Source organism: Ctenopharyngodon idella, chromosome 6 (assembly GCF_019924925.1).
Source record: "Ctenopharyngodon idella isolate HZGC_01 chromosome 6, HZGC01, whole genome shotgun sequence".
Taxonomy (NCBI): domain Eukaryota; kingdom Metazoa; phylum Chordata; class Actinopteri; order Cypriniformes; family Xenocyprididae; genus Ctenopharyngodon; species Ctenopharyngodon idella.
The window spans coordinates 32801022-32817502 of NC_067225.1; the positions used below are offsets into that span (position 1 = coordinate 32801022).

General features: G+C 35.1%; 1 protein-coding gene across 4 annotated transcripts in view; it reads right to left on the bottom strand.

Moving 5' to 3' along the window:
- LOC127514601 (cadherin-22) overlaps positions 1–16481 on the bottom strand; it is a 211410-nt gene that overhangs the window by 69828 nt on the left and 125101 nt on the right. For 3 of the 4 annotated variants that reach the window (XM_051897585.1, XM_051897586.1, XM_051897587.1), the window contains 2 exons: positions 8312–8431; positions 799–966 (listed from right to left, as the gene is read on the bottom strand). In XM_051897585.1, coding sequence (XP_051753545.1) covers positions 799–966; positions 8312–8431 — 288 coding nt within the window. Of the gene's footprint in view, positions 1–798; positions 967–8311; positions 8432–14951; positions 15002–16481 lie in introns of those variants that run through there. The other variant, XM_051897588.1, reaches the window with a different exon arrangement.

Sequence of the window (16481 nt, forward strand, 5' to 3'; positions counted from 1 at the left end):
GTTTAGATTTTCAATTTGTGTCTGGTGCACACGCTGCATTCTCTCTTCGCAGGGACACAATCTGTGCTTTATTAGTTTATAGCTGAAGCTGTTCAAATGATTCCACTGCATCAGTCGCCCTGGAGTGAGCCAAAGCGATGATGTGCTGTTTCAGCACTACAGAATGTCAATGCAAAATATACATATTTGACCATCTGGAATTTACAATCTTTTGAGCTATCCAAAACACTTAAACAAATCATTTAAAGTATGAATAATTACAAGAATTTCTCCAAGGTTGCTGTATCAGAACTCTACTTTTCTTCTACATAATGTGTGCAACAGGTTTATGGATAAACTGACACTCATGCCAAGTCTGATTGGTTAAATAAATAAATAAAATGTTTAAAGTTGAAATTCTTAAGATGAAAAAAAAACTATTAGTCAATGTTTCAACATTCCATAATGCATTTTTTTAATCAAAAGCTAATTTATGCATTAGTTCTGTGAACTAACATTAACAATTATATTTTTACTAACAAAAGATTCATAAATGTTTTAATCATATATTGTTCATTGTTCATTTATGTTTGCTAATACATTAACTAATGTTAACAAATAAGACCTTATTGTAAAGTGTTACTCATTTTATCAACCTTTTGTGTAGGTCTGGAAATCACAATTTTAAATTTCCAAGGCCATTTTCCTCACAGCCATCATAAAATCTGATAGACGGCTGTGCTGAGAGACACAAACTCAACCCAAAGGACACGGCTGACGGCATGCGGTTGACTGACGTGCGACATAATGCATACTCACTTTGAGGGAATCGTGGAGGGTTGTCATTAACATCCGTGATCACTATGGTCACCGTGGTCGAACCAGAGAGACCACCCATTTGGCCTGCCATATCCGTTGCCTTGACAACCAGCTCATAACGGTCTTGCGTCTCCCGATCGAGATCCGCCACGGCTGTCCGGATCACTCCTGAAGCCAGAGTAAAGAAGAAGAGAGAGAGATAGAGGGAGGATTGATGCGTGTTAAAAGGTCACGCGAGCAACATTACATGCTTAAAGGGTTAGTTAGCCCAAAAATGAAAATTCTGTCATTAATTACTCATCCTCATGTCGTTCCACACCTGTAAGACCTTCGTTCATCTTCAGAACACAAATTAAGATATTTTTGATGAAATCCGAGAGGTATATGACTTGTCCATAGACAGCAATATAATCAACACTTTCAAGGTCCAGAAAGGTACTAAAGACATTGTTAAAACAACCTTAATGTTATGAAGAGACGAGAATACTTTCTGTACGCAAAAATAAAACAAAAATAATGACTTTATTCAACATTCTCTTCTCTTCCCTGTCATTATCCTTACGCAGCTGACGCAGTAACACAGTGAAGGCTTCCGTGTTTACATCCGAATGCTGGCTCAGTGTTGGCCAAAGCTGATCACGTGATCAGCACGACGCATGCGTGTGATGCTGACGCAGGAGCCGGCCAATACTGAGCCACCGTTCTGACGTAGAACCTGGAGGTGCTGGACGTAAACAACGCATGAGAATGACACAGAAGAGAAGAGATTGTTGAATAAAGTCATTATTTTTGTTTTGTTTTTGCGCACAAAAAGTATTCTCGTCTCTTCATAACATTAAGGTTGAACCACTGCAGTCATGTGACTGTTTTAACGATGTCTTTAGTACCTTTCTGGACCTTGAAAATGTTGATTATATTGCTGTCTATGGACGAGTCATATACCTCTCGGATTTCATCAAAAATATCTTAATTTGTGTTCTGAAGATGAACGAAGGTCTTACGGATGTGGAACGACTTGAGGAAAAACAAGTTCTGATCAGTATACAAAAAAAATGCTGGGTTAAAACAACCCAAGTTGGGTTGAAAATGGACAAACTCAGCGATTAGGTGGGTTGGGTTAAATGTTTGACCAACCTGCTGGTCAGTTTTATTTAAATCAACTATTGTTTAAAATGACTATATGTCTGACTTAAAATGAACCCAAAATATGTTGGAAATTAAAAATCAGACACATAATTACTAGAGGCAGCAATAATAATCAAAAGGTGAACATTTATTAATAAGCAATTTAATAAATGTTTATTGTTTGATTATTATTCATTAAACTTATTAATAAATGGTCATTTATTAAACATATTAATAAATGTTATTTTTCAACATACTTTAGGTTCATTTTAAGAAAGCAATACAGTAATTTTTAAACAATAGTTGAGTTAAATAAAGCTACCCAGCATGTTGGGCAAATATTTAACCCAACTGCTGGGTTTATCCATGTTCAACCCAGCTTGGGTTGTTTTAACCCAGCTTTTTTTTTTTTTTTTTTAGAGTGTGTGTGTATATATATATATATATATATATATATACACAATAGTGCAATAGTACAATTAGTGCAAATTCATCTGCAAATCATAAATAAACCATTAGCAACTAGTAAAAATAGTATTTGATAAGTGAAATAAAGCTGAAATAAAATAAAATAAAATATGAGTATTATCTGTAAAACAAACTTTTAAATAGCGAAAATTAGAAATGTAGCCTTGGTGACTAACTTAAAACAAGTTAAAGTACAAAAATAACTAAAACTGAAATAAAAATAAATTAAAGCTCAATAGAAATGTTCAAAAACTAAGTGCATAAAATTACTAAAGCTGAAATGAAAATTGAAATAAAAACTGAAAATATAAAAAGCTAATTCAAAATATTAATAAATGCTATAATAGTAGGCTAATAAAAAATAACACTAAAATAACACAAATTAGAAAAGTTGCCTTAACAGCTAACTGAAATAAAATAAGCTTAAATTGAAGTACTAAAATGACTAAAACAACTGAAATAAAAATAAAGCTAAATAGAAATATATTTAAAAATCTAATAAAAATGACAAAAGGACAACAAAATTTCTAAAACAAACTAAAATTAAAATGCAAACTTAAAATATAAAAAGCCAATAATAAATGCTAGTAATAAATGATATTTGTAGCTAAATGAGATTAAAAATATCCTATAAAGAGACAACTGTCTGACAATATGAAGTGTTCACACAGATTAGGACAAAATAAATAAATTAAAACAATAGTAACCAAAAAACAAAACAAAAAACTAAAATAAAATAATGGTCATCGGACTGCATTTCTAACCGGCATGAAGCTGGTGTTTCTGTGTAAATGATTATAGATTAGTGCAGATATAACAAGCTACTCTTATCAACAGTTACATTCCTTCATTTTGTCAGCTCTGACACGACAGTGCAACTGACAGACATGGAATAAAATCTCAAAGCTTTGATTGTAATTTCTTTGGGTCTCTAATGTAGATGTAAGATACTGGCTGATGAAATCCTTCACTCATCGCTACTGTAACATCTGCAACTGTATCCTGCCGTTTGAGTGACAGAGATTTTTAGTGGCTTGTCACATTTCGTGTCAAATCGGCTGCATCCAGTGGCGCTCCCGTGACATCAGGACAGAAGAGAGAGCGCAGGGAAAGGTTATACGCAACAGGTTGTGATGCTTGTGCTTATCTTTTGCCACCATTCTTGGGGGGGAAAAAAAAAAAGGCAAATTTTGATTTTTCTACGATTTGAAATGAATAAACGGCCAACACAGCAGGAGTGTCAGGCTGGCGTGTGTTCTTTACCATTCTCATAATTTCCATGCCTGTGTCTAACCAGTGCCATGGCAACAAAGGATAATTGCAGTCCTTCAGGGTAACACAGTGCCATTGTCTTTATTTCAATCCCGAAATATCTTGAATCCAGGACCAGTGGAAAGGAAAAGAAAGTGGTTTACAGACTTTGAATGATATACGGCTTTGAAAACATCTTGGTTTTGCATTCATTTGAAAGCATTCATCAATGTGATACCTGTGATAACGAGTGACTCTCACAAAACCTGTAAAGATCATGGTCTGGTTCGATAATATAATATAATATAATATAATATAATATAATATAATATAATATAATAAACTGCATATTATATTACAGTATGTTTTGCAATAAAAAAAAAAAAAAAAAATAGAATAAAGTGTATTTTTAGGACCATTATGTGTGTGTGTGTGTGTGTGTGTGTGTGTGTGTGTGTGTGTGTACTGTGATTTTATTTTCATCACAATTAAGCCAATTATTTCTCTACAAACTACAAACTGTCAAAAAAAAAAGACCATTAGGGATTTTTTTTATGTTTGTTTTATATTTTTTTTTTTTGCATTGTGACATTATTTTCATCATTAATTAAGCCAAATAATTTTCAAAAAAAAAAACAAAAAAAAAAAAAAACATTTTCATTACTGTAAAAAACAACAACTATAATATTATTATAATAACAATAATATAATTTAATATAATCTAACAATAAATGTTATTTATGCATAACGGTAATATTATATTATATTGTTTTATGATATATTATATTATATTGGGGATTTTTTGTTTTTGTTTTTGCATTGTGACATTATATCATATTTAAGCCAATTATTTCTCCACAAACTGTCATTACTGTAATGCAAAAAATCATATTGTCGTTATTGTAAATAATAATAATAATGATAATACATAAAATATAATCCACATATAAATATTATTTATACATAATATATATACAATATTTAATATGTAAGATTTTCAGACACATTACAAGAATTTGGGATGAAATGTGACCCGAACATGTTTTCACGCTCCAAACAGCACTATTCTGAAACATTCTGAACATAAAATAATAAAATGCACCGTGCTTCTGTAGTCAAAAACCTACTTGGGGAAAAAACAAAAACATAAACCATGGCATTCCTTGTGGGTTTGTGCAACAAACAATCACTCGCCTGGCTGTCGATGTCAGTTTCTTTCTGTTCTTTGTTTCTATCTGCATTTCTTTTGCTCTCTCTTCTGTAGTCACACCACGGTGAAACTCTGCATTCCCAGTGAGGAACCGGTAGCCATCGGCAATGTTTGTGTGGCAGAATACATCTGTGCAAAGAGCTTGCTGCTAAAGATACGTGTGCTGCTTTTAAGTGTCCAGAGCACAGAGGAAGCCACAATTCACCCTCTCTCTCTCTTCAACCACAGAAAGCTGCTGACCTGAGGTCAGATCCATTACAAGTACAGTCTGAAGTTGTGCCGATCCAAAGCACTCCACCTGAGAGACTTTTGAAGGAAACATGGAGTTCCTGGGTAGATTACGGTCAGACATCGAGCGGGATGGACACAAGTGAGATCACCTTAATAACTGTTTCTTTCTCTATATATTTCAGTCTTTCTACTTCAAAATTTCACATTTAATTCAATGCGTTTCATGCCATTTCTTTTTTATTATTTGCACAATTTCCTAGTGATTTCTGAGTGAAAAGTAAATTCTTAGTGTAGGAATCTTTTCCATATTCTGGTCATTTCAGGGCAGCAAAAGGTTGAAAAGCTCCTCTCACTTGAGAAAATTGCAAAAGCAAATGAGAATATCATCAAACGGTTTGGAGAACACGAAATGAGAACCCTTAGTTCAAACGCAAGCCACTAACACACTGGGTCTAATAAACTGATATTAATATCAAACTCCTCAACTAGCCTTTTTATTTATCCCGTGTGAAAGACTAAAAGCCCATCCAGGGATTAATGCTGTTTTATTGGAGGTTCAGAGAAACATACGAGGTCACGAGCAAAACACGCAGCTCATCTACTTCCAGCTCATCTAACTGTTCTCAGATCAGAAGGAAGGAGCGTGCAAAAAGTCCAGCGGCTAACGTGGCACAAGCCAAGCCATTTATCATCCGGTGCTCTCAGGTCTCGTGCCCGCCGGCCCGAAAAAGAAATCATTAAAAGTTTAGTGCTAGTTCCCCGGGGGATGTGCGCAGGCAACAAAAGCTGAGATATTCCCGGGAGATTCCAGTTATGACGCTTCCGTCTGAAGGCGGCCAGTTCATGTTTACTTACACTGCTGCAGAGCTAAACTGAAACCTCATGCCAGCAGAACAACATTTTGATGATACTCTTCATAATTGTTTAATACTGCAAATATGTTTCATAGCATTCAAAACACACTCATTTATAAATAAAGGCCATTCACACCAAGAACGATAACTATAATGATAACTCTGACAATAACTATATTATACATATATATATTATACATATATATTATATCATATTTCACAATATTACTATTTTTTACTGTATTTTTGATCAAATAAATGCAGGCGAGCATAAGAGACTTTCAAAAACATTAAATCTTACTGACTCCAAACTTTTGAACAGTAGTGTACAGTTGCATGAAAAAGTATGGGAACCACTTGCAGAATCTGTGAAAATGTGAACAATTTTAACAAAATAAGCGAGATCATGCAAAATGCATGTTATTTTTTTATTTAGTACTGTCCTGAGTAAGATATTTTACACAAAAGATGTTTATATATAGTCCACAAGACAAAAAAAAAAAAAAAAAAAAAGCTGAATTTATTAAAATAACCCAGTTCAAAAGTGTGTGAACCCTTGATTCTTAATACTGTGTGTGGTTACCTGGATGATCTACGGCAGTTTTTTTGTTTTGTTTTGTGATGGTTTTGTCATGAGTCCCTTGTTTGCTCTGAGTAGTTAAACTGAGCTCTGTTCTTCAGAAAAATCCTCCAGGTCCTGCAGATTCTTCACTTTTCAAGGATCTTTTGCATATTTAAACTCTTTCCAGCAGTGACTGAATGATTTTGAGATCCATCTTTTCACACTGAGGACAACTGAGGGACTCAAACACAACTATTAAAAAAGGTTCAAACATTCACTGATGCTCCAGAAGGAAACACGATGCTTTAAGACCCGAGGGGTGAAAACTTTTGAACAGGATGAAGATGTCCAATTTTTTCTTATTTTGTTGATATATATATATATTTCATTTAGTACTGCCCTTAGGAAGCAACAGAAGAAGCAACATGTTTCCCAGAAGACAAATTAAGTACAATTTACCTTCTCTGTTTTTACTGTTATTTTTTATTTCTTATGCATTCCATTTTTATTCGTTTCCTCTTTATGTAAAGCACTAAAATACCATTGTGTATGAAATGTGCTATACAAATAAAATTGCCTTGCCTTGCCTTGATCTTCAAATTCAAAAAGTTTTCACCCCTCGGGTCTTAAAGCATCGTGTTTCCTTCTGGAGCATCAGTGAATGTTTGAACCTTTTTTAATAGTTGTGTTTGAGTCCCTCAGTTGTCCTCAGTGTGAAAAGATGGATCTCAAAATCATTCAGTCACTGCTGTAAAGGGTTTAAATATGCAAAAAATTATTGAAAACGGAAGAATCTGCAGGAGCTGGAGGATTTTTCTGAAGAACAGAGCTCAGTTTAACTGCTCAGGACAAACAAGGGACTCATGAACAACCATCACAAAACATAAAAAAAAACATGGACATCGATAACCACACACAGTATTAAGAATCAATGGTTCACAAACTTTTGAATGAGGTTATTTTAATAATTCAGCTATGTTTTTGTCTTATGGACTAAATGTAAACATCTTTTATGTAAAATATCTTACTCAGGACAGTACTAAATAAAAAATAACATGCATTTTGTATGATCTCTCTTAAAATTATTCACATTTTCACAGTTTCTGCAAGTGGTTCCCATACTTTTTCATGCAACATATTAGAGTTTTCTTCTTTTTACAAAAGGATTAAGCCAATTCTTGAAAAAAGACTTGGATCTGTCTTCCAGATTGTAGTAGCTCTTCGCGAGAATTTTAGCTATTCGTCAGTTTGTATTAATAATATATATATATATATATATATATTCAAACCGACTTGCAGATGTCACTCGTTTAATACATCAATGCTAAAAATCAATTTCTCTAAAATGTGATTTTTACTTTCAGAACCCAAGTGTTGCACTCTGTATTACTGATAACAACAAAATTTCACTCCAACAACAACACTCTTTGTGGTAAACCTCAGTGCTGGTGCACTTACAAACATCTTAGAAAATAACCAACACTAAACTACAGTGCAGTCTATAAAAAGAAACAAGCACCAATAAACTATTTCTACTAGAATGACTGGAGTCTGGTGGCTTAAAATCAATGGCTAAATCACTACAATGACTTAACCCTAAAATAGTTGTCAACTGAAAAGCTGTATTTTACAGTTACTGAACAAAGTGAGAGGAAGCCATCGTGTAAAACTTGTCACCATGATGTTTGCATGCAAATGCACCAATTAAAAGTAGCATCCAATTTGTGGATAACATGCAAAAGGCTTTCGACATTATTATATATGCTCTTTCAATAAGAAATTATCATGTAGAGAACTAATTTATGCGCTTACCGGTTTGTCGGTCAACTGTAAAGAATCTCTCTCCGTCCAGAACGCTGTAAACTATCCGAGCGCTGCTTCCATAAGTCGGGTCATCAGCGTCTGAGGCCATAACCTTCATCACTGATGTACCTGTATTCAACACATCAATTGTTTTACATTAGATTGAGGCTTAGACTGACAACGTTTCATATAGACATCAAGTTGTAAGCGTTTCCAGATCATTTAGATGATATTTTAAATGCATTTTCTGAGGCAATTGTGTGCATCTCAACAGCCCTCTGGCTCCCGATACAAAGCACATATTTACATTTAGTCACACATTTTAACTAAAGCAAAGCCTGCAGCCTATAAAGTTTAATGGACCTTATTCCTGAGGGGGGAATGCAAGCTTCTCGCAAGAAAAGCCTGGTGAATGAAGACGGGAAAAGATAAGGTACACAGAGTCTAAAGGAGGAGTTTTTAGCCTAATGTCATTCCAAACCTGTACATTTCTCTCTCTTCAGCGGAACACAGAAGGAGAATTTTGGAGGAATCTCTACAAAGCGCTTTTCTATACATCAATAGCTCATAGTGACCAGGTCTGTTGAGCTCCAAAAAAGACATAAAAGTACCATGGAAGTCTTCTGAAGGGAGATGATACCTGTGTGTGAGGAACAGACTGAAATCTAGTTGGTATTCCCTGAAAAAATCTGAATGTGGAAGAAAATAAGATTTGGACGAAATCAGAGTTTCATAGAGAGGAACATCATCAGTGAATAATGACTTTTAAAAAAAAGAGCTGTTTAAACTGGATGTTTTTTGTGTGTGTCCCTTTAAATGCAAATGAGCTGCTGCTCCCGGCCCCCTTTCCAGAAGAAGGCGGAGCTTTAACAGCTCACGCTTCGGTTGCTCAACAACAACAAAGCTGATGAATCTCACGCAGCCAAAATGAGGATTGTCAGTAACGGTGTTCAGCCTTACATTGTTTAAACCAGAGTCGGACACTGATGGAGAGACTCAGGAAGAAGTTACAACTTTTAGAATGAAACTGGACGTTTCTGAATGGTTAGTGGATAAATTTATGTAGTTGCTGTGGAGTTGATTCAACTCATCGACTAGCATGTGCCGTCATGTTAATCTTTTGTGTTGAATTGACCCTTTTCCTCTTCTCTAAAGCAGCCCAACATGGCCTCGCCCCCTTTGTTGTGTTCCCCGGGGCAGGGTTTACGTAAATTTTAGAGTTAGTGATGTCACCAACCCAGGAAGAAGCTCGTTGTAGTCCCTGCCAGCCGTTTGTTGTAGTCCTTAAAAAGTGATTTCTGTAACAGAAAATATCTCCCTTTGCATTGAACTTTGAGTGTTGTAACTTTGCAGATGTTGTTTATGCTCAAACGGCAACATTACACACTAACTAAAGTTAAAAAAGTGAAATCATAATCAACCACCCCTTTAAAGATCTCTTATATGTCAAAAGATCAAGGCAAATTTTAATTCTCATGTCACAAGCCCTTTAAGATGCTTTACATACTGGTTGCAACACAGGTCTGAAACATCAAGGTGAGTAAAAGATGACAGAATATACATTTTCTTTTGAATTATTCCTTTAAGAGAAACAGTGACTGTGTATGTAGCGAAGAAACGGCGCTCAAGGACAACTCGAGTGCTTTTATTCAGGCCGATCGGTCTGCAGGTAATTGGTGACAGCTGGCGGTGTCCGCAAAAGGTCATCGTTGCAGTCTTTCACGGAGGCCTGTCACGATACTGTCCGGCCACATAATAGGCCTATGCTAATTAGGTTAATTAACGGGAAGTGTCAGAATCTTGTTTGTCTTCAGTCACAAAACCGCCTCCCATGAGGGCTTACAGAAAAGGACAATGTTTTATCATTAAAGCTAACCACTTTCGCCAAAGCCAAACACCCCGATCGGTATCTGTCTGATTGCTTTACACTTTCTCTAACCTTCCATCGGTTTCGTGGTCTGAGCTGTGGCGTGAACAGAAGCGAACATCAAACGCTTGGGAAAAAGACTCGCAGGGTATTCTTATACATTTGCCATTTTCTGTGTGCGGCCACTCTTTCAAGTTTAGTTTTGTTTATAGTGCTCTATTTTGCCTAATGGGGCTGCGAAGGCAAAGGAAGATTTGCTGGTATATCAAGAAAACAGACTTTGCATATCGCCATTCAGTACAACAAATAACTGCCAACCATTTTCAGAAAAAAAAAAAAAACAAGCTTTCATAGCAATCTTCAAAAGATCACAGACGCCTACTCTGCTCTAGGATAACTTTGAAAACTGTCTGCACTGCATTAAAAAATGTAACTATAAGATAGCATGTCTCTTGTTAACTGGGAGTTGAGATGCAAAGGCCATTTCCTTTCATGGGATTACTTACTTATCTTAATTTTCCACAGGTAATAATCAGCATGAAGCTGTCCGACGGCCCTCCCTGAGTCTAGTAATGCCACTAGTGAAAAACTATATAAATGCAAATGTTATTTTATTGTGTTTACACTCAAACAGGAAGAGGAGGCACTAACATAGTCTCTTATTAATGCACAGCCTCGGATTCACTAAGAGGTCATTAGATCTTGGTTTATGCATCCTGCAGTGGCTCCTGGGAATGCATAAAAGAAAAACACACTTGAGAAGTTTGAGACATACACAATTAGGCTTAACATGAACTGGAAACTATTTACCACCATCAGCTGGAGAAAAAAAAAAAAGCAGTCAACCTTGATGCATTAACAAAAGTGTGCATGATATGGTGTTCATTTGATTTTAATATGAACTCTAAAAAATAAAGGTTCTTTACTGGCATTAATGGTCCCATGAAGAACCTTTAGTAAATCCTCTTGCAGTCCCTTAAAACTCATCTTTGATCATCACATTGATCCATTTAAACATTTTAGGTTTTTTTCCCCTGTGAAAATAATTTCTTCATGCCTTACAATAGATTGAATGTAACTCGACACCCTTGGTTCATTTAGTATATGCGGATACATGAATATGCAAATTAGTCTCCGCCTCCACTCAATCACAGCAGCTCATATTACCTGATCCACTTGGTCAACTGTAGTAAACGCTACACAATGGCAAGTGGAAATATTGGTTTAATTCAGCCATATATGTTTGAACCAGAAACTGATTCAGAAGAAGAAGAGGAGGAGTGAATTATACAGGCTCATATACAAGTCGATGTATCAGAATGGTAATGTGTTTTATGTATCGCTCTCTACAATGTCAGACACATAACGGTAATTGATATGATTAGCCTTTGGCTTGACTACGTTATTAAACAGCTAATAATGTGTTGCTAATGTTACACAAAGCATTTTCCCATTCATGTCAGACAGCTGCCTTCTAAAAATCACCATCTGCAGAAACGCTTTGAATCATATAAATCACATACGCTTTGACATAATAGAAAGACAGTGGAGAAAAGCCCCACCCTCTCGTTGACGGGATTGGTCACGTGTTTGTGATGGTAGGAAACCGGTGGCGTGTTCAAACTGTGTTTTTGTCTTTGGTAAACTGCAGTTTTAAGGAGAAAAGCTTTGGTTATAAAGTGTTATAAAGTCAGAATTTCAAGATATAAATATAAAGTCAGAATTGTGAAACTTGCAATTCTGAGAAAAAAAGTTGGACTTTATAATTTGCGATTGCGACTTAATATCTCACAATTCTAAGAAAAGAAGTCAGAATTGCAAGAAAAGAAGTCAGAATTGCAAGAAAAGAAGTCAGAATTGTGAGATAAAAAGTTGCAATTATCTTTTTTATTTTTTATTCAGTGGCAGAAACAAGCTTCCATAAACTTCAGATGTAACAAGGAATTTGCAAATATAGTAGTCAACATTTGAAGTGGATCAAAACAGTTGTCCTAAAACCTACTGCTTAGGACAACTTTGATGAACTTTTTTGATCCACTTCAAATGTTAACTACTATATTTTAATGCATTTTAACTTTGGTTACAATTATTTATGAAAAGATATAATGCATTATAATGTACATTATGAATACCTTTATAATGCATTATACATAAGGGCTTTAAGTAAAGTGTCACCAAAGCTTCTTTAGGGAACCAAAACTAGTTATTCTATGACATTGTATAAAGTATAACATTACCATCCAATACCATGGTACTGCACTTTTTTGTAAGGGTTTATTTCCAAAATATTAAAGGGTTCAGGCCTGACTCTGAGATAAGAAAAAGGCTGATCTGGAGTGTAATAGTAATGTGTTTGAGTTCTCTGTGTATTCTACCAAGTGCAAATATTGCTCCAGAAGTAGATGGAAGGGGGGAAAAAAGTGCATGTTTGCAGGCCTTGATCCAGCTCTTCACAGTTATAACCCGTGTCTGACACACACACACACACACACACACACACACACACACACAATATAGCTGCAGCATTCTGCAAGAGTGGGCTGGGAATTCAATATGTGCAACCTTTATTTATTATTTATTTTGGTTTCTTTTTATACTGTTCTTCTAAAATAGCCGAACAAATGTATGAGAGAAAAAAAGAGTTAAAAATACATGCAAAATGCTGTAGAGTTTTAGCAACAGATTATGCTGTGCGATCAGTTACAGATGCGGTAACATCACAGGAAGACGCTTTCGTTCAAAGGTTTCTCTGTCTTTGCTCAGAAGAAAAATAACTAGACACAAGAGATCATTCGGCAAAATGATGAGCAAAATCCTTTTTAGCATTTCTTTACGAATACAACTATATCTATATCTGATATAGCTGTATTCATAAAGAAATGCTATTAAGTTTTATTAATAATTAGCATTGAACTAATTCCTGTGATGTGCCTGTGTCTAAAATAAAGTCTTTATTATATGCTAAACTAAAACAGTTATATAGTCATGAATATTTACAGCTCTCTACTGCAAAAACTGCAATTTCTACCTATACAGTAAAATAAAAAAATGAAATGAAACATTAAATATGAGTAAAAGGCTTTTGAGAAATGTCAAGGTCTTATTTTGCTTCAAAATGTAAATAAAAAATGTGATATATGTTGCATATATATATATATATATATATATATATATATATATATATATTGGTCTTAAAAACAAGTTTTGCTTTTGTGATATTTTCATGACAATTAAGCACATTAATCAGTCAATTGTCAGTAGCAGATTTAATTAGTATGCTGGTTTTAATTAAAAACAACAAACAAAACACTGAGTCTGGGCAGGATGTTTTTTTGCGACTGTATTACAATACGGAAGATGAAGCAATAAGCCACGACAATCTGTGCATTGCAGTGACTTTACATGAAGTACTGCAATGAAATCTGACCCAGACATTTCCCAGCGTGATTCACTCCTTGACCAGACGAGTGTTTCTATGGGAAGGAAAGCGCGCAGCCCTGGGAAGTAATCACACATACAGCACCAGAGTTCAGCAGACGTGCCCCTTCACCCGCAGCATCCTGCACCTCTTGCTAATATTTACAGAGCGACACGAGGTGTGTGTTTGTGGATTAAGCAGGGCTTGTGTAGGGCAGGCCGGGGCGGTTTGTTTTCCTCTGGTAGCGTCTCCACACACACAAGCCTAGATTGGCACAATCATAAAATATAGATCAAACAATAAGCTGATGTGGAAGCTCTCCATATGATACCCAGACTGGACGCCTCTGGTCGAGAGACTTATCTCAGGGTTGGCGTGAGATTAACCCGCTAGGTGATCTGTGATCGGATGTCATCTGTTTGAAAATCTACAACCCCAAAGGTTTGAGATGAAGAGCTGTTCATAGAGCCAAAGGAAGCTGTTTAGATTAAAAGCATGAGCGCTCTGCCATACCAAAAGCACTGTAAATAGCCAATGAAAAATGCATACGCAAAGATATGAGAGGACATGAACCTCTAAAGTAAAATTAAATTTAATGAGCCGGCCTTATGGAAGAATGCATTTTTAGAGCTACTGCCTCCTTGTCCCTCGCTGCCAGAAAGATTTATGCATAAATGCACTTGAGTCATCCCTGCTACTGAATACATGTGCATGTACCAGTCATATACATCTTAATATATTGGATAAAATATTAAACTTGTGTTATTTAGTTTGGAATGAAAACCACATTTTTTTAACAAATATCCCATTATTTTTGTCAATCAAATCTGGGTAATATTGTGCTCCAAAAGTCAAATAAAAAAAAAAAGTTAAATATTTTGCATGACGCAAGACAATCTTAATAGTCTTAATTTTCTAATTTCCATTATTTTCATGAGTGCATTTTCAGTTAAGCACATTCATCACCCATTTGTCAATAGAGTATTTAATTAGTATGTGGGTCATTAAAAAAAACATCATGGAGATATAATTCATTTGAAGCTTTAAGTGTTAACAATGAGATTATGTGGTTTTTATAATCAATTAACACTGCTTTTGTCATTTTTTATAAAATTTGTCACCAAAAAAGTCATTCAGTTTAACCAAAATTTAGGTTTTACCGAATGACAATATTTTTAAACAATGCTAACAGAGTGATATCTAGCTACCTAGCAAAAGGACAATCAAACATTTTATATTTAGTACAAGTTTTTAAAATATTGCAACATGTTTATAGCAGTTGTAACAAATGACCTGATGTTTCGGGACGTGTATAAACAAGTGAAAACATACATTTTTCAAATAGTTAAAAGAGAGTTAGTTACTTTGCTTCATGACCATGTTGTCCTTTGCAGGTGTCTGAATGATGTCACATCCTGTCACATGATACTGACCACATGACTTGATCCAAAATGGTCCCTTTATATTGGTTACTCCAAATGAAACATCAATGAAATTCCTTTTTCCGGACATTCTTTCTCATCACAAAGCAATGACTTCTACATATAATTTTATTACCATTTTGCACTATACTGATATATGATGTTATAAAATCATGCCAGAATAAAAAAAAAATATATATATACATTTATTACATTTTAAGATATTTTAATCACAAATGAAATGGCTGTATTGGCCTTTTGACACTTCAAAATCTTTAAAATACCTTTATATGTAGCAAAATATAATTAAAACCTTTTGGATTCAATAAAAGAGATCTAGTTGTACTACTTTACATACTTTGGATGTCATATCTTTGTTTTTTATTATTATTAAGGCCTTTGGACAAAAAAATAAATAAATGACCCGTCACGTCATGTATTAGTATGTTGGTTTTAATTAAAAATTATTGTCATGTTTTCCATAACTATTTCAATAAAGAAAATAAGCAATAAGTCATAAGAGACTGAGAATTACAGTGACTTTACGTAAATATAAAATAAAATATTTTTACTGAATTTGAATATATTTGTTTTAATTACTGTTGTAAAATCCTTTTAGCCAGTTCATTGATGGCATCATCCTCCCAGGAAGTGACATAATTTCTGTGTGAAGTCAACAGCACAAACATTAGTAAGCATCAATGGATTTCTGTCTCTCTAAAACCTTCCGTCCTGTTCGATAAAATGACAGAAATCAGTATAATACTTCATTAATAAAATATGAAAGTCAACTTGACATCCTCATGTGATCTAACTGTTGATCCCTCACTGAGCAATGCCTATCTTTAGCTCTTGTCATCGTGCGAGTAATTAGCAAAGTTATAATTAGTAAAGTTGAAGTTTCCGTGCATGACCAGGGAATTTTTTTTTAGAAATACTTCCTTAAATGACAACACACGCATATTCATAAATGCTATAGAGTTCAAAAGGCACTGCATAACAGGAATGACCCACTTAACGGTGTCAACAAAGTCTGTTTGAAGCTGCCAGCCGCGGCACCCGGGTGAAGAAGAAGGCTGCCGTAAGGAGCAGATGGCCAGAAGAGGTTAGCTCATGCAAGACGAGAGACTGACAGCTATTTAAGAGCTGCGGTCGTAAAGGAGATTTGTGCTGCGGCGCTAAAGCAGTCGGCCCGGCGCGCTCACTTTCTCCTCTATTTAACCCTGTCAGAGTCGTTCGCACCCAACGCCCCCAAATCACTCCGCATTATGAATCGTTTAGTGCTCCCATAAAAGCCAAAGTGTTTTCACATGAAAAGTTATTCCTCTCAACATCTCAACACTTGATTTACTTTTCATTCGCCCAACTAAAAATAAAGAACACGAGCTTAGATTTGACTAAAGGCTGAAAAAATATAAAGAGGTGGGTAATGTTGTGTCATAAAAGTCAATGGCCCGCAACTGTGATCCTCAA